We start from the raw sequence: 23695 nt of genomic DNA, 5'->3' as shown, positions 1-23695 counted from the left end.
TGTTTTAATTACCTATCATCCTCTCCTTATACCTCGCAAAGATTACTCCTTGCAGGTGCTGAATTCAGCTGGTCCTTCGACAAATAAAAAGAAGTTCCCAAAATCTGTGTGTTAGAATCGACCAGAAAACCAGCCGAGTTCGCTACGGCGAGCTCCTTAATCGCACAACACTGTTACATTGAAAATTTTGTGTGTATTTATATCTACTTGATGTGCCTACCCTTGAAAAATGTTTACGATCATTATACCCATAATTATCTTATCTGGAGCAGCGCGGAAAAGCTGCACAGATGTTGTGTTGAACCAAGTTCTGACGTTCTTCAACCAGAATGTTCTTCTTTTTCCTGAATCTCGCTTTCCAAATATTTTTCCTTGCAGGATGGCATATCTGGATTCATTTCGCACAATGTGTCCGAAGTATTGTAACTTTCGAGATTTGATGGTCGTCAGTACCTCTCGGTTCTTCTTCATTCTTCTGAGAATCTCATCATTTGTGACTCCGTCAGTCCACAGGATCTTAAGTATCCTCCGATATGGTCATATCTCAGAGGCTTCCAATTTTCTGTACATATCTTCGTCGAAGGTCCACGATTCAATACCATAAAAAATGACAGAGAAGATGTAGAATCGTAGCATTCTTACTTTGATTCCAAGAGAGAGGTTGTGGTCCTTGAAGAAGTTCTCCATACGGTTAAAGGTGGATGAAGCTTTTCCGCTGCGCGCTCTTATCTCTTGGTTGTTGGTCCATTCTTGACTTATTATGCTGCCGAGGTAGTTATGCGCCATTCTTTCTACAGGGGTTTGATTGACGTAGAGTTGACCTTCTGTTATCTTTTTCTTGCTAATGATCATATCTATTATCCGTTTCAAACATTAGAATCAGTATGGGTGTATATTGCAAGCGGGTTTTCCATTCTGTGATTTATCATAAATAAATCGTCCTTTAGTATTCCACAGCAGTTAACAGCGATAATCCTTTAAAAGTACTTGCCTAATAGTACCTTTCACGGCCTCTGTCGTGAAGAGTGACAACCTTGACAGAAAATTATCATTTAGTTTGTATTGGGGCTATCCTTGTAGACTGAATAGCATGTTTGAAATACGGTATAGAGTAGTTTAATTAAAACAACTCATGTTTTAATGAAGCAGAGATGTAGTGTCTATAATTCGTCAGTATTTGCTATAATTTTCCAATACACGTACCCAGTGGCGGTTCTAGACCAAAAAAACCGGGGGGGGGGGGGCAAGTCACAATAGATTTTAAGTGACTGGTGGTTTCATTTGGTTCTCAAAAACCCCAATCATTGAGAGGGAATGTACACATTCAAAAAATCAATTCTACAAAAAGACAGTCATTAATTGAATTTTCGAAATTCCATCCGTTTCAGCACACTTATGAAATAAAATTGATTAATTGATTAACGAAAACTATCAACCCTTCTCCAAAAACATCATTTCAACATTATCTTTAAATCAAAATATAGATTAAACAATACATAAATAAATGAGAAATTGTAACAACACATTTTATTTTATACAGATTTACTGCTTGTTGACAATGTTTACATTTATTTACAAATTTAATCTTCTCTGGCCATCATTACTAAAAATGTCTATAATTTGGTCTGGACTGTTCATCAACCTTTCACTTTCTTCTCTTTCTATCGATATTATTGAAAGATTCGTCAGTCGATTAGTTATCATGGTAGAGAGCAGATAAGTTTTGACTATTTTTATTGTGGGGAAACTTCTTTCAGCTACAGCACTCTTTACAGGTAATGTAAATAAAAGCTGGGCCAACTTTGAAAGCTCAGGATACAACATTTTTTGTGTAAGTAAATCAAAATAAAAATCTGTTGTCTTTCCTTTGAAAGCATGGAAAACCTCTTTTGCCATTTCAATTTCATACTTAAGATCTTTTGTATTAATGAACATACTGTACTGCTCTGAAAAACTGCATGCAGGGTCAGTTGTAAGGAATTCAGTGCTTGATGGATTTAAAACTTCCAAAGCCATAAAAACAGCTGGGTTGGTTGTGAACCTGAGTTCAAGCTCGCCTATCATATGGTCTAGCACTTCAAATAACATTTGTTTGAACAGAATTTCATCATTATGCATAGATCTTTGTCCTATGGAAGTCATGATGACTGAATCATCAAATTTTATTGGTATTTGCCACCCTTATGCTTCATTTGGTTATCAGAGTCTCTTGGAGTTTTTATTTCCGCTTTTTCATCTACACAACAAGCTCGTTTCAAGCATTTATCAAAGAAATTGTCATTTTATTTACTTTTTAGTAACCTTTTCAAATCAAGTCCTGTAAAAATTGGGGGTACGGCTGCTCCCCCTGCCCCGGGCTAGAACCGTCACTGCACGTACCACACTCACTCCAAAATGTCATCAAGATAAATCTGTATTGATTATTTTATGCACAATACACCATGTCAAACAGAAAAAATTACGTACTGTATTACAATCTACTACTAATGGAATCTATTAAACGGAAAATAACTTTGAAATAAAAAATAAACTAACGTGAGGAACATTTATATGATTTACAAAATAGCAAAATAACAACAAGGAAATCAAATATTTGTGATAAATAAATCGTAGCGGCTTAAGGTACGTTTTCACGCTCATGCAATTTGCGCAAATTGACTTGTGCATGCCAATTTGTGCAAGTAAATTGGGGCATGAAGACCGGTTTCGCTTTATAATATACAGAGCATCTTCAGGTCAACGGTTACAAGTCACTAAATGCTACAAATAAAAACCAGAGTTAGAACAATGTCTGGTTGTAAAAGATGCTAAAGATCCATAAGATCAAGCCAATATTGAACAACATACATAAAAGTAGTTAAGACAGCAGACAAATACATATGCATGTACACTCGGGGGCGGCAACAAACGTCCCCCAAGCATAACATGCACATGCACATGTATGCCGTCTGTAATCATGCAATGATAACGTGTTGTACTTACATTCGGCTACAAGAGGCTACTTCATGAGTATTCATTAACATGATATCTTGCTCAAGTTATGCTAAAGGGATATGGTGGAGTAGACGGATGTTGTAAACGTTAACAAGTTTATGGAAATTATTGAGGGAGGTGGGATAATTGGTGAGAGACAACCAAAAAATCTGTGCCTGCTATTTTGTTTGTGAAGTAGACTGAAGTGAATGTGTTATATACAATTTTTAATATCTGATGGTTTTATGCCCGGTTGCACCAACAGATCTTAAGCTTAAGTCGAGAATATCATAAGAATTAATATAATATAGTTATAATATATTACAATAAGAATACCATAATATAATAAGAGATATAATTGATAATAAGGTAAGAATCTAAAATTATGGTGCAACTCAAGTGATACTCAAGGAGGCCCTATTTATAAGTAGAGCTTAGCTAATCTGCAACTTAAGATCTGTTGGTGCAACCAGGCATTAAAGATTTTTATTTATATTTATTAAAAAGGGAAGATTTTATTAAAGATTTTTATTAATATTTTATTTATAGTTATTAAAAACTCTCTCTTCTCTTTTTAATAAATATAAATAAAAATCTTTAAAACCATCACATATTAAAAATTGTATATAACACATTCACTTCAGTCTACTTCACAAACAAAATAGCAGGCACATATTTTTTTGGTTGTCTCTCACCAATTATCCCACCTTCCTCAAGAATTTCCATAAACTTCTTAACCTTTACAACATTCTCCGACTACTCCACCATATCCCGTTAGCATAACTTGAGCAAGATATAATGTTAATGAATAGTCATGAAGTAGCCCCTTGTAGCCGAGTGTAAGTACAACACGTTATCATTGCATGATTACAGACGGCATACATGTGCATGTGCATGTTATGCTTGGGGGACGTTTGTTGCCGCCCCCGAGTGTACATGCATATGTATTTGTCTGCTGTCTTAACTACTTTTATGTATGTTGTTCAATATTGGCTTAATCTTATGGATCTTTAGCATCTTTTACAACCAGACATTGTTCTAACTCTGGTTTTTATTTGTAGCATTTAGTGACTTGTAACCGTTGACCTGAAGATGCTCTGCATATTATAGAGAGCGAAACCGGTCGTCGGAAGTTACAATAAATGATTGAGAGTACGTCTGTTTTTTTACTTCATATTGATTTGTCTTTATTGAATAGTACATCCGTAAAATGTTCCTTTTTTCATCTAGTGTTCTCCCTTTTGTCAGACATGTTTGTTTTGGAATTGTTCGTCGGACATTTGCTGGTATTTTTCATTTTTTTTACATTTTCTTCTTTATATATCTGATTTTCGCATGTTTTATTCTTGCTAATACTCTTTGATTTACATTTTTTTTCGATATCCTATAACTAACCTGTGTTGTTTTTATTTTTGCATTGTTTTTTGTTACAATACAATATCCTTAATATTTTATGTATATAAAGCCTATTATATACTAGTATAATAGAATAGATGTATGTATATATCTATTCTATACTACTATAGATCTATCTTCTACAATTTGTTCCCACAAAGAGTTTTTCACTTACTACTGAATGATTCACCTGACAAAATGAAAGTATATCAGTTCATTTCTATTCATTGCCTTGCATACTTCTCTCGCTCTTCCTCTGTCTTGGATTTATGTCACAGTAGTAGAGATTACAATGCCCAATCTACATATTTCCTGTTCGATTATTTTTTTTTATTTCAGATATGCCTAAAATGTTTATATTACAATTCGTCATTTCGTCTGTTAGTTCTATTTCTTGTTGTTGATAGAAATCTTTACTAGATTCATACTATCAGTAAATAATTTCGTGACGTCCTGTACCAGTCTAAATGAAACATTATTAACATATCATCACCATCATTGGCTCTATAAAGCATGGTATCTGGGCAAATTATCGGAGAATAGGCCACATTTGGGAAAAGTTATTTACCAGCAATTTTATTGCTGGAATCGAATCTTATGATTGTATATATTAATAATATAGGTATGCAAAGTCCGCAGATAATGTGCTACCTTTTTTATAAAAAAAATGGCGCCCGAAAATCGTGTTTTTTCAATTTTTGCTCTATAACTCCAAAGATTTTAATTTTACACCAAAAACACCCAAATAAAAATTCACCGTAATTAAATTCTGCATAGAAACGTTCTTTTCCCGATTTACTTCGACGAAAATTTTCCCCGGAAAATGCTGGTTTTTTCAACAAAATCTTTAATTTTCAACTAAAATTTTAGATAAGTAATTGTTTATCAATAATTAAATAACTTGGTAATATAAAAGGTCCTTTCGTATAGATTATAATTCCAGAAGCCGATGGAAATTGAATGAACTGTTTAGCAACAATTGAATTGTTAATTAAAAATTTACGGTCGCTATAATAACCAAAATAATTATGATACATAAGAATAACTATGATTTTTGTATAAAAAGACACTGTACCTATCTAATGCACTTTACAGAATTGAAATTGGACTATTTAAGCGACCTCAGGAATATTTTAAAATGATTAACAATTTTTTGGTTAATAAACAAATAGAATATCTCCGGAAATATTAAATTAAATCATGAAAACGGTATTGGAAAAAAGTGTGTCAGGACGCTTCTTTTAAAAGAAAAACCTTTAATTGTGATGAGTGGTTCCTGAGATACAACCGGTCAAAGTTGACCGGCATTTCCGGCAAAGATATAAACAATAGGATCATAATTTTCGAACCATCACCTTTTTATTTCGGTCCTCTTCCTCCACACCAATTTTCATATCTTTAAAATCATAACATATATTATTATAATAAAAAGTATCGATATTACGATTGAAAATTGCCAAAAATAGCAAAATTCCAATCAAAAATTAGGTTGGAGAAAATATAATCTCAAACTTCAAAATCGGTAACGTTAAACAAAATGCATTTTCTCGGCTTCCCATGGAGCAATTTTCTTCATTCTTTTTTTGTTCCCAAGTAACTCGAGTAGAGCCATCTAACTAATACATTTGAAATTACTCAAAATGTGCTGACAAACGACCTCAACAAACTATATGAATATTTCACAAAATGGCGCCTTATACCCAACTTAAATAAAACTGAGGTAAGCTGTTTTCACCTCAATAACAAACAGGCAAACCAAAAATTAGAGGTCAAAATGAGAAATGTAGCACTACCCTACCAACCTTACCCAAAATATCTGGGGGTTACCTTGGACAGGACTCTCTCGTTTAAAAAACATCTACAAATAACTGCACAAAAAATAAGTAGTAGAAATAACCTTATCCAGAATCTTTGTGGTGCCAACTGGGGCGCATCTGCGGACACACTACGAACATATGTGCTAAGTTTGGTCTACTCTGTGGCAGAGTACTGTGCACCGGTCTGGCTAAATAGTCGTTATGTGAAGATAGTTGATACGCAGCTTAATATAGCAATGAGAATGATTAGTGGCTGCATCAAGACTACTCCACTATATTGGCTTCCCATCCTTAGCCATATACCTCCGCCTATTCTACGAAGACAAAAGGCCTTGATAACGGAGTATTCGAAAGTAAATAGCAACTTGCAACTACCAATCCATGAAGACATCCCGAGTTTAGCAGCAAACCGACTCCCATCCAGAAAACCACTCATAAGAACAGCCCAACAGCTAACAGCAGATGATTTCAATGTTACCTCCAGATGGCGCACGCTGTGGTCTGAGGAAGCCTTACCTGAAGTATCCCAACCTTATTGACCCAGTCCAAAAGCCTGATGGCTTCGACCAACCACGAAACATATGGAAGAGCCTAAACCGAATTAGAACGGGACATGCAGTATGCGCACACAACCTACATAAATGGGGAAAACAGCCTACCTCCAGCTGCGACTGTGGTGCTCCAGATCAAACCATCCAACACATAGTGGCGACATATGAATTGACGGCATACCGAGGAGACCCAAAATACTTTTTCAAAACTACGCCTGCAGGCCTTGAATGGATAGCTCAACTTGACTTAAAGATATAACCTTATCTGTTTGTATTATCTTATATTTTATCTGTATTTTGTCTATGTTCGTTTTTATATAAGCTTATGTTTGTATTTTTCAATTATGCACTTACGTTTTTTTTTACAATTATTATTGTATTTATTCCATGTAATGAGCCATACGCTAAATAAAACTAATGCATTATTAAATGTCAAAGTTGCTTTTGTTTTGTTATAATAAATTTATTTATTTATTGTAACAAAAATTTTTAATTTATTTAAATAAAGATTGTTTACATAATTATACAGCTTTCAAAAGAGAATATTTGTGTTTTTAACGTTAAAAGGTACACTTGTAGTAAGTTTATCTAAAAAAGTCTACAACTGGAAAAAATATGTAGTTTTCTTTTCTTATAAATAAATTAATCTATTATAACAAAACAAAAGCAAGCTTGACATTTCATGATGCCTTAGTTAAATGGCTCTAGTCGAGTTACTTGGGAACAAAAAAAAAAGAATGAAGAAAATTGCTCCATGGGAAGCCGAGAAAATGTATATTATTAAAAAATGTATTTTTAATGTATACCGATTTTGAACTTTGAGATTACATTTTCTCCAACCTAATTTTTGATTGGAATTTTGCTATTTTTGGCAATTTTCACTAGTAATATCGATACTATTTATTCTAATAATATAGGTTATGAATATTTTAAAGATATGAAAATTGGTGTGGAGAAAGAGAACAAAAATAAAAAGGTGATGGTTCGAAAATTATGATCCTATTGTTTATATCTTTGCCGAAAATGCCGGTCAACATTGACCGGTTGTATCTCAGGAACCACTCATCACAATTAAACGTTTTTTCTTTTAAAAGAAGCGTCCTGCCGCTTTTTTCCAATACCGTTTTCATGATTTAATTTAATTTAATATTTCCCGAGATATTCTATTTGTTTATAAGCCAAAAAATTGTTTATAATTTTAAAATATTCCTGAGGCCGCTTAAATTGTCCAATTTCAATTCTGTAAAGTACATTAGATAGGTACAGTGTCTTTTTATACAAAAATCATAGTTATTCTTATGTTTCATAATTATTGTGGTTATTATAGCGACCGTAAATTTTTAATTAACAATTCAATTGTTGCTAAACTGTTCATTCAGTTTCCATCGGCTTCTTGAATTATAATCTATACGAAAAGAGCTTTTATATTACTAAGTTATTTAATTATTGATAAACAATTACTTATCTAAAATTTTAGTTGAAAATTAAAGATTTTGTTGGAAAAACCCGCATTTTCCGGGGAAAATTTTCGTCAAAGTAAATCGGGAAAGACACGTCTCTATGCAGAATTTAATTACGGTGAATTTTTATTTGGGTGTTTTTGAAGTAAAATTTAAAATATTTGGAGATACAGAGCGAAAATTGAAAAAACCCGATTTTCGGGGGCCATTTTTTTTATAAAAAAAGTAACACACTATCTGCGGACTTTGCATACCTATATTATTAATATATACAATCATAATATTCAATTCCAGCAATAAAATTGCTGGTAAATAACTTTTCCTTGTATTTTGCTAATTAGCCCAGAGTAATGGGGGGTCTTGGCCTGTTCCAGAATCAGCTTCCATTCCTTGGTTTTCCAATTTCGCACTCTTAATAGTCCAGGGCCGAAAAATAAAAACGGGAAAAAAATCAATACAGGTATTTGAAGGTGCTAAATTGTAGGGGGGATATAGTTAATTAAAAATACATACAGAGGTACTCGTAAATCGACCTCATTTTTTTATAAACAAAGGCCAAAGTCAGAAAAAGTTGTTTAATGAAAGTTGTGTATCATGAAAAAACGATTATTTTGAATTTTTACAAGTTAAAATCCATAAAGAATTAATCGAGATAATTGCAAAAAACCACGTTTTTTGCACTATTTTGTAAATGTTAATAACTTTTACCAAATAGGTCGTAACTAACTTATACCTTGATCATGAGGCAATTAAGTGCCTTTATTAGTGTACAAAATTTCAAGGAGATCTGTTTGTCAGTTTACGAGTTATGTTAAATGTTTATCCCAGACATCGAATGTTTAAACAATCATTGTTGCCCTAGGAGTATTTTCAGAGCTTTTTGGCAAAGTGCAATGAGTGATTAAAGACTAAAAGTACTAAGAAAGTTAAAAAAAAAAGAATATATTTGTTTCTTAATTGTTGTTGAACAGGTCGATAAAAAAATGGTGAGTTTTTTCCTTATAAACAATTAGAGTATCTTTGTTATTTTTTCTGATAAGTATTTATAATTGGTTGTATCAAAAAGCTAGTGAAAAAACACACATTAAAAACGAAAAATCAACTTTCTAGGATCAATAATAGCCAAGTTATACTTTTTTTTTTGAAAACTCAGATCTCGATTGTTTATAAATATTAAGAGTTGAAATTTTTACAGAATGATAATAAATTTCTATATTTTATATTGCAATTGATAAGTACGGAATATCTTCTATTTAAAACGAGTAATAACCCTTTAAAGTGAAGTTACTCACGCTGACTGAGCTGGGACCATGTGATGGGGAAGATTGTCGGAGTCGTTTCGCGCGTCGAGATTTTGCTATAGAAAGTTCAATTTGGAGCGCTTGAAAATTTTTATAATATCTCAGCTTCCAGAGAACGTAGAGTCTTCATTTTTTTAAATTAGGGTAACTCGATGAAAGAATAACAACTAGCTAATTTTCATTTACCGGAAAAATCGGAAAATTCTGGAAAATGGACTTTTTTATTCAACATTCATTTACAATGTTAACACTAATATATTTTGATAAATATTTTCATAAAAAATTATAAATTTGTAAATAAATATTAAAATATAATTACAGTATATATCTATTTATATACAGGGTGGTTCATTTTATTCGCCTCGGTGTCTGTAAGGAAAACGACTTGATTTAAAAAAATCTTCATAGACATACAGGACAATTAATACTACAATATAAAAATAATGTGAATTATACAGGGTGCTACAACAAAGAGTGGTATATCAAAGATATATTTTTTATGGAACATCCTATAACTGATGAAATTTTTAAATTGCCCTTAAAAAATAAGCTAGACTATACCTAAATACAGGGTATTTTGATTCATTTAAATTTTTACAAAAATATAAAATTTTAGAAAAAAAATAAATATTTACAAATCTAAGAGTCGGTGACAAATTTTTTCTTAGATCTTCATAATAGACTATTCAGCATTTTTAAACAGATGTATATTGTAACAAAATTTATAATTACTTAATAGTACATTTTTAGATTTAAAAACTAATTGAAAAAAAAAACCTTCTCAAATTAAAAAAAATGTGTGTATAGATTATAATTATTGATCTTCGTTAATTCTACACAGTTTATGTACAGGTTCATTAATTTCTTATTTCTTCAACATTATCCCTAATTTTTTAAAACAAATCTTCTTCAACTTCCACTTTCATCATCTATAATAACTGTCAAAAGGTTGTAGCATCTTTTTTCGAAAGTTTCATTTTTGCAATTTATGCAAAGCTCGGTACAATTGATTTATTTCAAGAAATTATGGATAATGTGGAAGAAATTAATGAACCTGTACAAAAACTGTGTAGTATTAACGAAGATGAATAATTATAATCTATACACAATTTTTTTTTAATTTGAGAACGTTTTTGTTTTCAATTAATTTTTAAATCTAAAAATGTACGATTAAGTAATTATAAATTTTGTTACAATAAACATCTGTTTAAATATACTGAATAGTCTATTATAAAGAACCAAGAAAAAAATTGTCACCGATTCTTAGATTTGTAAATATTTATTTTTTTCTAAATCTTTACATTTTTCTAAAAATTGAAATAAATCAAAATACTCTGTACTTAGGTATAGTCTAGCTTCTTTTTTTAAGGGCAATTTAAAAATTTCATCAGGTGTAGGGTGTTCCATAAAAAGAATATATCTTTGATATACCACTCTTTTTTGAAGTACCCTGTATAATTCACATTATTTTTAGATTGCAGTGTTAATGGCCCGGTATATTTCTATGAAGAATTTTTGAAGTGAAAACTTCTTTAAGCACGTTGTGCGATTTTTGGATAGGGCAAACAGCGTTGAATTCGCGACCGTCATCGCTTATGCTATATATTATTTTTATGTATATATAAATTGTATAGAAGTATTTAAATTTAAAATAAATGTAAAACCTATTTTACAATGGGGAAAAAGGATTTATTTCGCGACCGTCATCTCTTCAGCGAAATAAATTTTGTACGTATCTATATTATGTATGTATATGTATACATAAATTGTATAGAAGTATTTAAATTTAAAATATTTTTGGATGGGGAAAAAGGATTTATTTCGCGACCGTCATTGCGACCGTCATCTCTTCGACGAAATAAAATTTGTACGTATATTTATTGAAGTGAAAACTTCTTTAGGGGCGTTGTGCACTTTTTGGATGGGAAAATGTATTAAATTGGCGACCGTCATAGCTTCGAAGAAATAAATTTTTGAAGTGAAAACTTCTTGAGGGACTTTGTGCACTTTTTGGATGGGGAAAAATATTAAATTAGCGACTGTCATCGATTTGACGAAATAAATTTTTCAAGGGAAAATTTCCTTTAGGGACGTTGTGCACTTTTTAGATAGGAAAAAGGTATTGAATTAGCGACCTTCATCGCTACCGTCATCGCTTAGAAGAAATAAATTTTTTAAGTGAAAACTTCTTGAGTGACGTTGTGCACTTTTTGGATTGGGTAAAAGTATTAAATTAGCGACCGACATCGCTTCGACGAAATAAATATTTAAAAGTGAAAATTTATTGTTTTTATTATTTAAAAGTTTATTATTTAAATTGAAAGTGAAAAAGTATTGAATGAGCTGTCATCGCTTCGACGAAAGAAATTTTTGAAGTGAAAACTTCTTTTGGAATGTTATGCACTTTTTTGATGGCGAAAAATTATTAAATTAGTGACCCTCATCACTTCGACGAAATAAATTTTTGAAGTGAAAACTTCTTTAGAGAGGTTGTGCACTTTTTGGATGGGGGAAAACATTGAATTTGCGACCGTCATCGCTTTTGTTGCGACATGCCAACCGTCATCGCTTCGACGAAATAAATTTTTGAAGTGAAAACTTCTTTAGGGACGTTGTGTATTTTTGGATGGGAAAAAGTATTAAATTAGCGACCGTCATCGCTTCGACGAAATAAATATTTGAAGTAAAAATTTCTTGAGTGACGTTGTGCACTTTTTCGATGGGGAAATATATTAAATTAGGGCCGTCATCGCATCGACGAAATAAATTTTTTAAGTGAAAATTTCTTTAGGGACGTTGTGCACTTTTTGGATAGGAAAAGTATTAAATTAGCGACCGTCATCGCGACCATCATCGCTTTGACGAAATAAATATTTGAAGTGAAAACTTCTTGAGGGACGTTGTGCACTTTTTGGATGAGGAAAAAGTGTTAAATTAGCGATCGTCATCGCTTCGACGAAATACATTTTTGAAATGAAAATATCTTTAGGGACGCTGTGCACTTTTTGGATGGGAAAATGTATTAAATTAACGACCGTCATCGCTTCGACGAAATAAATATTTGAAGTAAAAACTTCTTGAGGGACGTTGCGCACTTTTTGGATGGAGAAAAGTATTAAATTAGCGACCGTCATCGCTTCGACGAAATAAAGTTTTAAAGTGAAAATTTCTTTTGGGATGTTGTACCCTTTTTGGATGGGAAAAGTATTAAATTAGCTACCGTCATCGGGACCATCATCGCTTCGACGAAATATATATTTGAAGTGAACACTTCTTGAGGGACGTTGTGCACTTTTTGGATGGGGAAAAGTATTTAATTTGCGACCGTCATCACTTCGCTGAAATAAATTTTGTACGTATATAAATTATATGTATGTATACATAAATAGCATAGGGCATACGCATCGCGTGTATGATATAGGTATAGCACCTCTTTTTGGATGGGGAAAAAGCATTGAGCTCGTAATTTATTTACTATAAGAAGTTTTCACTTCTGTCGCCACTCCCACGAGTGCCTTCATTTTTTTTAAATCAATTCGTTTTCCGTACAGACACCGAGGCGAATAAAATGAACCACCCTGAATATAAATAGATATATACTATAATTTTATTTTAATATTTATTCACAAATTTATAATATTTTACGACAATATTTATGAAATTATATGTGTTAACGTTGTAAATGCCTGTTGAATAAAAAAGTGCATTTTCCAGAATTTTCCGATTTTTCCAGTAAATGGAAATTAGCTAGATGCTATTCTTTGGTCGAGTTACTCCAATTAAAAAAAATGAAGACTCTACGTTCTCTGGAAGCTGAGATATTGTAAAATTTTTCAAGCGCTCCAAATTGAAATTTCTATAGCAAAATTTCGACGCGCGAAACTGGACTCCGACAATATTCACCATCACACGGTCCCAGCTCCCAGATATTCCGTACTTATCAATTGAAATATAAAATATAGATATTTATTATCATTCTATAAAAATTTCAACTCTTAATATTAATAAACAATAGAGATGTGATTTTTCAAAAAAAAAAGTATAACTTGGCTATTATTGGTCCTAGAAAGTTGGTTTTTCTTTTTTAATGAGTGTTTTTTTACCAGCTTTTTGATAAAATTAATTAAAATTATTTATCAGAAAAAATAACAAAGATATTCTAATTGTTTATAAGGAAAAAACTAATCATTTTTTAGCGACATGTTTAACAACATTTAAAAAACAAATATATTATTTTTTTAACTTTCTTAGTACTTTGAGTCTTTAAGAACTCATTGCACCTTGCCAAAAAGCTCTGAAAATACTCCTAGGGCAACAATGATTGTTTAAACATTCGATGTCTGGGATAAACATTTAACATAAATCGTAAACTAAGAAATAGATCTTCTTGAAATTTTGTACACTAATAAAGGCACTTAATTGCCTCGTGATCAAGGTACAATAAGTTCCTTGCGGCCTTTTTGGTAAAAGTTATTAACAGTTACAAAATAGTGCAAAAAACGTGTTTTTTGCAATTATCTCGGTTAATTCTTTATGGATTTTAACTTATAAAAATTCAAATTAATCGTTTTTTCACGGTACATAACTTTCGTAAAACAACTTTTGCTGCAAATATGATACTAAAAATTCTATAGGCAAAAAACCATATTTTCTGACTTTGGCCTTTTTTTATAAAAAAATGAGGTCGATTTACGAGTACCTCTGTATGCATTTTTAATTAACTATATCCATCCTACCATTTAGCACCTTCAAATACCTGTATTGATTTTTACCCTGAAATCGCTCATATTTATTTTTCTACCCTGGTTTATAATACTCTTAAGCCGTCTTCCACCTAGTCCTTAAATCGAGCTCTGGGCCTGCCTCTTCTCCTCACTCCATCCGGTTTTTTGTTATAAATGTATTTCAACGGCTTTCTCTCTAAGTGACCTAGCCACCGCAGCCTGTTTATTTTGATCTACCAATACTAGGCTTACTATAAAGGCGGTAAAGCTCAAAATTAAAGTGACTACGCCATAATCCGTATTCCTGCACACCTTTAAAGATATGTCTAGAGGATTTTACGTTCAATCTAACCGTTTTCATTACTTCTTGTTATCGTCCACGATTCAATATATCCAGTGTATATCAATATTTTTGTTAAAAAATTACTACGGAAGTAAAAACTTCTCTTGTAGGTAGATGGTATATAAATTTATTAAAATTTTTCTAAAAAAGATCCAAGTTGGATTAAAGTGGGTACATCACTAGTACAAAACAAACGTTTTCGGACTAATCAGTCCATCATCAGGTTTTTTTTTTTTTTTTTTTTTTTTCGTGGAATTTATGGCTTTGGTGAGGACCAATTAGCCAGACTATGTTAGATTGTATAAATAGTTTGTGTAAATTGTTTCATAGTATCAAACTTGAGCATGATGTATTCATTTGTTTTGTTAGTAATATGTAGCATTAGTAAAGTGTAAGGTGTTTAATTTTTTTTTCCTTCCGCGCTAGAGCATCAACCCGGTTCAACGCCGCGGAGGTTTTAGCCCTGTTTGTGTGTTTTTATTTTTTTTGTTTTCTTTTTTTTTGTTTTTTTTGTTTTTTTTTTGTTTTTTTTTTTGTTTTTTTTTGTTTTTTTTTGTTTTTTTTTTTAATTGGTTAATTTTTTTTTTACTTGGTTTATTTTTTTTATTATTTTTTTTTTTTTTTTGTATTCACCTTTTTTTTTCCTTTAATGCTTTACATTTAGTTTGTTTTGCAGAATTGCTTACAAAATTGGTTAGTAATTTTACAATTTTAGTTTACAGTTTATGATGTGTTGATGAAGTACATAAAGTATATTATTATTTCCTGAAAAAATAATACAATTTAGGTCTATTGGAAGGTTTATCTTGTAGTGAATTAAGTTTTTATATAGATTATTAATGTTTACAATATTTATTGGACATTCAAGTAAAACATGTACCAATGTACCCATTTTACCACAACTACACAGTGGATCGTCTGTAATTTTTATTTTGTGTTTATAATAAGGTGTTAGTGCATGGTTTGCACGTATTCGATTTATTGTGGCGACAAAGTTTCTGTTTGGTATTTTGTGAAACCATGGTTTTCTGGGGATCCTTGGCTGGTGTTTACAAAAGTTTGTTCCAGTTGTTGATGCACTGTATAGGTTTTGCCACATCTCATTTATTTTGTTCCTTTGATTTAAGAATAAATCGGACGGGGGTAGTTTAAGATTTAGTTCTTCTCCTGATGTTGGAGCTGTTTTTGCTAAGGCATCCACCATTTCATTACCTGTTATGCCTGCGTGTCCCTTTACCCATAGATATATGACGACTTTATTCTTGATGTGTACCTCATTATGTAAATACAGGATTTTTGCTTCAATATGATTAACTGATCTATTTATTTTAACATTTTTAAGTTTATCTACTGCACTTTTGCTGTCCGTACATATTATAAATTTGTCGTGGTTAGAGCCGAGTACGTATTTCATAGCTTGCACTATTGCTGTTAGTTCTGCAGTGTATATGGAAGCTTCCTTTGGTAAAATAAATTTTTTGTCAGTATTTTCCTCAAAATGGTAGAAGGCACAACTGGTATATTCTTTTGACTTTGATCCATCAGTGAATATAGAATCATAGTTTGGCCAGTATTTGTTTTTTGTTTCGTTGAACTTTGTTTGATTGATACTTGCTACTTCTTCACTTTCAAAATAGTAGGTTCTAATTTCACGTGAAAAAATTTGTTCAGGTGAGTAAATTAAAACTGGAGGGAGTTGGTTGGAATAGAGTATATCTGTAATGTCAGCTATTTCTGAGAAAGATTCTACTATGAGGGGGGTTTTCTTGAACTGCCAGTATCTATGGGTCAAAACTTGAACTGTTAGTGACTGTACACTATTGAGGTAAGAAGTTTTTTTTGAAATGGTTTTTATCATGAATTTTCTGCTCAATAGTTGTCTTCTTAGTTTAAGAGGAGGTTCCACGGCTTCAGCTTGTATAATGTTTATGGGCGTTGACTTAAGATATCCCAGGCAAACTCTTAAGCATTTATTTTGTTGTATCTCGATTTTATTTAGATGTGTATCTGCTGCTGTTCCATAGAGTTGACTTCCATAATCCATTATTGATCGTACCATTGTTTTGTAGAATAGTAAAGCCGTATTTGGGTCTGCTCCCCACTTTGCTCTACAAAACGCTCTTAGGATATTTATAGAATTACTTGTTTTTTTGATAATTTGGTGGATACAGTCCTTCCATAATAGTTTTCTATCTAGATGCAGACCAAGATATTTTACAGAGTTACTAATACAGAGTTTATATTTTCCTATTGTTAGTTGTCTTTGATAGTTATTTCTGTTTCTAGAGAAAATACATATATTGGTTTTGGACTCGGATATGGAAAGTCCCATGTTGTCTAGGTATTTTTGGATTTTTATAAATTCAGTGTTGATATTTTCTATACATTTGTCCTCTGATTTGCTACTGGTGTAAATAACAACATCATCAGCGTATTGAATGATTTTAGACTTTTGTGATATAACATTTTCTATATCCATTGTGTACAGGCTGTAGAGGATTGGGCTCAGGATACTACCTTGTGGTAATCCAGATCTACATATTCTTGATTCCGAAATTTCTTGATTTATCTTTAAGGAAACTGATCGATTAGAGTAAGCTGATTTTATGAAGTTGGCAAAGGAGGTTGGTAGACCAATATTGATGAGCTTCTCTTCTAGTATATTTATTTGAACATTATCATATGCTGAAGTTATATCCAAAAATGTGGCCAAAGTGCTGTATTTGTGTGTGAATCCTAGATAGATGTCATTTACTAGTATCGTTAGGGGTTCCAAGGAAGATCTTCCCTTTCTAAAAGCATATTGTGAGTCAGGTAATATTTTTTCATTTTCTAGCCAATATTCAAGCCTGTTCTTTATCATTCTTTCCATGGTTTTAAATATACACGATGATAAAGCTATGGGTCTATATGAATCTGCATTTCCATTCTGTTTTCCAGGTTTTTTGATAGGTACTATGATGTATTCTTTCCACATCGGTGGAAAAGGAATCCTATTTATCCAAATCGAATTGAACAATTCCAACAGGGCTTTCTTATGGTCTAAGGGCATTTTATGCAACATATTATATGAAATGTTATCCGCCCCGGGAGATTTATTATTTGTTGATTTAATGCAATGATCGAGTTCCCATAATTGAAATAACGATTGTAGGAAAGAAGTGTTCCTATTTACAGTAGCTATTTGTTGAGTAATGTTGTTTTCGACCCATGGAGGTGAGATTTTTGTGTGGAATTCGCTTATCCAGTCTTCTTTGGGGTCCATTAGGGGTTTATTCGCTTGTTTTCGGTTTTTATATCGGTTTACTTTGTTCCACACTTCTTTAATTGGTGTATTTTGATTTAGATTTTGGCAGTAATTTATCCAACTTTTTTTCTTAGTTTCTTTAAAAGTTTTTTTAGCTACTGCATCAAGTCTTTTATATTCTGTTAGATTATTAAGATTTGGAGCCTGTGTGTAGGTTAAGAAAGCTTGTTTTCTTGCTTTAGCAGCTATGTTACAGGTTTCGTTCCACCAGTCCTTTGAGCAATGATTTCTATTTTGTGCGTTTGATTTTCGTAACGGAATTGCTTTGTCGGCAGCTTTGTTAATATTGTCGATAATGCCCATTAGTGATGATTTTGGTTCTGTTGCCTCAAGGGTAGCGGTGTATACATCCCAATTAGCAGCCTTGAGTCTCCATATATTATGTTTTGTCTGTTTAATTTGCGCAGGTGGGATATTCCTTCCAAATTGTATGTGTATTGGTAAGTGATTAGAGCCATAAGGTTCTTCTAAAGTACACCACGTAATTAGTTGTGTCAGATCCTGTGTACAGAGGGTCAAGTCTACAGCTGACTTCTTATTGTTTGCTAATGAAGGTGATCCGTCGTTTATAATTACTAGGTTGCATTGTTCGATAGCTTCCAAAAGAATCTTGCCATAGATATCGTCATATCCATCGTTCCATGCCAAACTATGTGCGTTAAAGTCGCCCCCAATTATGAATGGTTTTGGAATTTGTTCCAAAAAGTTAATCCACTGTTGTAATGATATTCTAGTTCTCGGTTTAAGGTATACTGAAACAAAGTAAATTTTTTTATGTATATATGGAAAATTTACCGAGATACAAGTATGCTCAAAGTTGATTGTAGTTGGAATTGAGACTTCTTGGTATATTAAGTCTGATTTTAATAAAATGGCAGAGCCGCCGTACCCGTCGTCCCGGTCACAGCGAATATTGTTGAAGCCTTTAAAATTATAGTATTTTTCTGCTTTAAACCATGTTTCCGATAGAAGTGCAACGGAGTAGTTGCCCCTATCTAGTAGATATTCTAAGTTATTTTTATTAGAAACTGCCGAACGGCAGTTCCATTGAAGGATATTTATTGCATGGTTGAGGTCTGAGAATGTGATGACGTGTTTCCATTTATAGTTAATTTGACTAAGTTTTCGAGTTCTTCCTTATTTATGTTTATACTTTTTGTTACTAAAACTTTTGAGACAATTTCTATATCTAATTCTAATATTGAATTTATCATGCTCAAGTCTGAAGGAGATGCAACTGGATTATTATTAATATTTCCCTTATAGTTAATGCTGTCTAATATTCCTCCCGTAGGTAATTGAGATCTAGGGGAAGATATAATTTCATTATGCAAAATTAATGTTGGATCTGGACTATTTGGTCTCTGTCTTTTGAATGTTCGAGAATTTGTATTATTTGAATTATTATTGTAGAATATATTATTAGTTGACATTTTGTTAATTGGATTTGATGGGAATTGGGTGGGTGTATAATTATTGGGATTTAATGGAGGGAAAGTTTTGAGGCAGGAGAGGTTTGTAGTTTGTTCCGTATTTATGGATGTTACTTTTGCATAGGAGTTTCTGGGGAACTGTTTGTTTGCGTCTTGATAACTAATATTATTGGAAGACATAGCGTCTTTAATAAGTTTTTGACGCTGAAATTCTTGACACGCGCTTAAATTTGTAGTAAAATGATCCCCCGAACAGTTAAAACATTTTGGAGTGAGATCGGTCTTTTTACAATCTTTTGAGTTGTGGGATTCTTGACATTTATCGCACCTAGCCTTGCTCTTACACTGCCCACCTGTATGTCCAAATCGAAGACAATTAAAGCATAATAGCACCTTTTGTTTGTATGGTTCGACTTCCTTTAGTACCTTGTTGATTGTTATATATTTTGGTAGCACTTGTGACTTAAAACTAACTACGCATGTTTTTGTTGGAATGTATTGAGTACCGTTTTCATCTACTTGTCTTCGATTTAATCTTGTGACTTGAAGGACTTCAAATTTACAGTGTAAATCGTACATTTTTATTCTGTTTTTAACATACTCTACTGAAAATTCTGTGGAAATATCTTTTATTACGCCCTGTCTAACTAAAAGAAACTTAGGAATGTATATGTCTAGATTATTTTTTATAAATATTGCTTCATTTTTTTTAGATATGATATAGTTAGCCGATTTATAATCTTTAAATTTTATACGTATTTTATTTCTTCCTACTGCGTCAATGCTTACAATTTTTTCATCAATTTCTTTAAAATTTGTGATAATAATGTCACCTATCCTTAACGCGTTTAATCTGCCTTTAAAATCGGGTGAATTATTTTCTAAATACGCGTAAAAAGGTCCTAGGTCGTTTTGTCGGTAAAGAAATTCCTCCCTTTTTGTTCCTACTTCTTTGTTAATGTTATTTGTTATTGAAGTGTGTACATTAGCAAAGTCATTATCGATAATGGGTTTATTATTAACAAGTTTTGTGGTACTTATCTGTGTAACTGGAACAAGATTTTGGAATCATAATAGCTCCTCCTTTGAAGATGTTGCATGTTCTGTATCCATTTGGGTTTCTAAAACATTTTTATCGGGGGCGTCGCCCCCGCTAACTGCACTCATAACTTTTTAATGTTTTTATTCCGTTTCGCTTTTTTATTTGGTGTAATTAATTTACTTTTAAAGTTCACAAAATATTTATTTAAATATCTAATTTATAGACACCGGTTTTAAAAAACAAGCTTCTTTCCTACGCACGTCTGACTACCACGACGAATGGAAGCTAAGTCATCATCAGGTTGAAATCTAAAATAAGTAAACCACTGTATAAAAAGGCAAAGTTGAAATTTTGACTGTTAAAAAGTTAGGAAAAAATTAAAACATGTGGTTACTTACTTCAGATCCAAAGTAGTTGGAACTAGCTACATAGGTAGGTCGAATGACCTTACCATTATAAAAATTAAGCAATTTCGGCTACAACAATGTCGACAATAAGTCGATAAAAATACTAGGTTTTTTGGAAAAGGTATATTTTAAAATACCCTAAATAAGGGTCACAATAATACAAAACAGTTTCGGTTTAAGAAATCCATCATCAGTGTTCTAAAAGCCAAAAATTGAATGCCTGAGCCACCAAAATGTATTGGGTAAAAACCCTTTAAATGTAAACGATTATGTTGTTTTACATATTTATATAAAATTCAAGTGATGTTAAAGATATGCCTGGATGTTACCCAGGGCAACACAGGACTCTTCCCACGTGGTTGGATTTTTTGTGGAAAAAACCTCACATATTGAATTTCAATGGCCAACTGACAGTTGGTCATTGAAATCTGACTGAAATACTGTCAGTTGGCCATTGAAATCCAATATGTGAGGTTTTCTCCAAAAAAAAAAATCAAACCACGTGGGAAGAGTCCTGTGTTGCCCTGGGTAACATCCAGGCATATCTTTAACATCACTTGAATTTTATATAAATATGTAAAACAACATAATCGTTTACATTTAAAGGATTTTTACCCAATACATTTTGGTGGCTCAGGCATGCAATTTTTGGCTTTAGACCCTTATTTAAGGTATTTTAAAATATACCTTTTACAAAAAACCTGGTATGTTTGTGATTTATGGTATACAGCCAGCTACAGGAAGTTTATTTTCCTCGTGGATTTAATAAGTCGATGTTAAAAGAATACAATTAGACTATAATGGAGTCTTCATCTTGGCTTCAAACTGACAGACTGAAATATGACATTGAAAGAATATTGACAAGACCTTCTAGAAAGTCCCTATCTAGAAGGTCTTGTCAGTATTCTTTCAATGTCACACTTCAGTCTGTCAGTTTGAAGCCAAGATGAAGACTCCATTATAGTCTAATGGTATTCTTTTAACATCGACTTATTGTCGACATTGTTGTAGCCGAAATGGTTTAATTTTTATAATGGTAAGGTCATTCCACCTACCTATGTAGCTAGTTCCAACTACTTTGGATCTGAAGTAAGTCACCACATGTTTTAATTTTTTCCGAACTTTTTAACAGTCACAATTTCAACTTTGCCTTTTTATACAGTGGTTTACTTATTTTAGGCTTCAACCTGATGATGGACTGATTAGTCCGAAAACGTTTGTTTTGTACTAGTGATATACCCACTTTAATCCAACTTGGATCTTTTTTAGAAAAAATTTAATAAATTTATATACCATCTACCTACAAGAGAAGTTTTTTACTTCCTTAGTAATTTTTTATTATGGTATACAGCCAATGAGAGGAATTTTTTCCTCTTTATAATATTTTTGTTCTTTTTGTGATTATGTTTGATGTTAAAAGTTTGCTAGATATATACGATTGTTAATTTCTGCAATTACTGTATTACTTTGGTTGATTTGCGAGCCAGATATACGAACTCTCTTAATCCTTCGAAAGTATATGTTCCAATCATTAGATCTTCGGGTTTTGCTACTTGATTATTATTTGTGACCTTCATATATCTACTTAGTTCTATTAGTGTTAACGTGTAGCTCCATTCTTTCAGATTCTGCTTCCAATGCCTTGAACGATTGAATCAGGTCCGCCTTTATTCTAGCTATTATATCGATGTCATCCGCATACGCTAGTATTTGTACACTACTATTAATAATGGTCCCTCTTGTTTTTATTACAGATTCTCTAATAGCTTTCTCTAAAGAAAGCTATTAAAGAATGTGGAAAACCTAATTATTGACATAAACAAGCAAAAAATTTAAATAAATATGATTTCACCCACACTCTAATATTAAACAACATCACCTACCTTTTCCATTTTATTCATTCCTAATTCACTCCTAAAATCTGACTTGTCAATGGGACTGTAGTTATTTTGAATGCTTTCACCTGTCAACAGTTCGTCTTCACTTGAAGATATATCACTTCCTATTTTATTCATTTCTATGTGTACCTTTTTCAATAAAGCAGTTGTCTCTAATGCTTCTCGTTGTTTCGCCACGACAGCCTAAAATACATATAAGTATTTTTTATCTTTTTTTTTTAAATATTGCTAGAGTTGGTGCAAAACCTTATAAACCTTGAAATATGTATAACCGAAAAAAAAAAAGAATGAATCCTAAAAAAATTCTCTTTCTCCTGTGGTGCTACAGCCCAAGTCATGCCCTGGCCTCCCGCAGCATATACCTCCAAGTATCTCTGTCCTTGGCTGCTCTGATCCAGTTGTCCACCTCGATATCTCTATGACACCGTTTCTCACTTCGTCTATCCACCTCTTGCTTGGTCTCCCTACCGGCTGACGTCCCACCATAGTTCCGCTAAGCGTTCTACTAGGTGTTCTGTCTTATCCATTCTTATAAGGGGACCTGCCCAGCGCAATCTTTGTATTTTTTCATAATTTGTTATGGATGGTTCTTTGTAATATTGTGGTTGAACCTTATTCTCCATATATACCATTGTCGCAAATGGGTCCCAATATATCTTTCCCCTCCTTAATATCTTTCTTTTAAAAGTATTATTAAGATTTTTTGTCTTTTCAGTCATGGTCCATGTTCCTACGCCATATGTTGCTATTGGTCGTATGATGGTTTTATATATTTTAAACTTTATTTCCCTATGGATGTCTTTGGATCCAAACACCTGCGACAGAGAGAAGTATGTTTTGTTAGCCAGTATTATCCGTTTCCGTATTTCCTGCTCCTCGCTGCCATCCTCAGTTATCTGTACACCTATAATAAAATCACAATAAAGATGCACTAGAAATAAACAAACCAAAACACGTTGAATGTTACGAGGAGCACTCCCGAATCATGATTTACAATGTATATACATTGTAAATCATGATTTGGGACTGATACTCATAACATTC

The 23695-nt window shown here is 32.3% G+C and overlaps 1 protein-coding gene across 2 annotated transcripts in view; it reads right to left on the bottom strand.

Annotated features, from left to right (window-relative positions):
• The window catches only part of LOC126882301 (histone-lysine N-methyltransferase SETD1), a 167903-nt gene that overhangs the window by 111731 nt on the left and 32477 nt on the right, over positions 1-23695 (bottom strand). For both annotated transcript variants that reach the window (XM_050647167.1, XM_050647168.1), the window contains exon 7: positions 22637-22834. In XM_050647167.1, the coding sequence (XP_050503124.1) occupies positions 22637-22834 (198 nt within the window). The remainder of the gene's footprint in view (positions 1-22636; positions 22835-23695) is intronic.

This window comes from Diabrotica virgifera, chromosome 3 (assembly GCF_917563875.1).
Source record: "Diabrotica virgifera virgifera chromosome 3, PGI_DIABVI_V3a".
NCBI classification, from domain to species: Eukaryota; Metazoa; Arthropoda; class Insecta; order Coleoptera; family Chrysomelidae; genus Diabrotica; species Diabrotica virgifera.
This window is presented reverse-complemented; position numbering and strand designations above follow the sequence as displayed.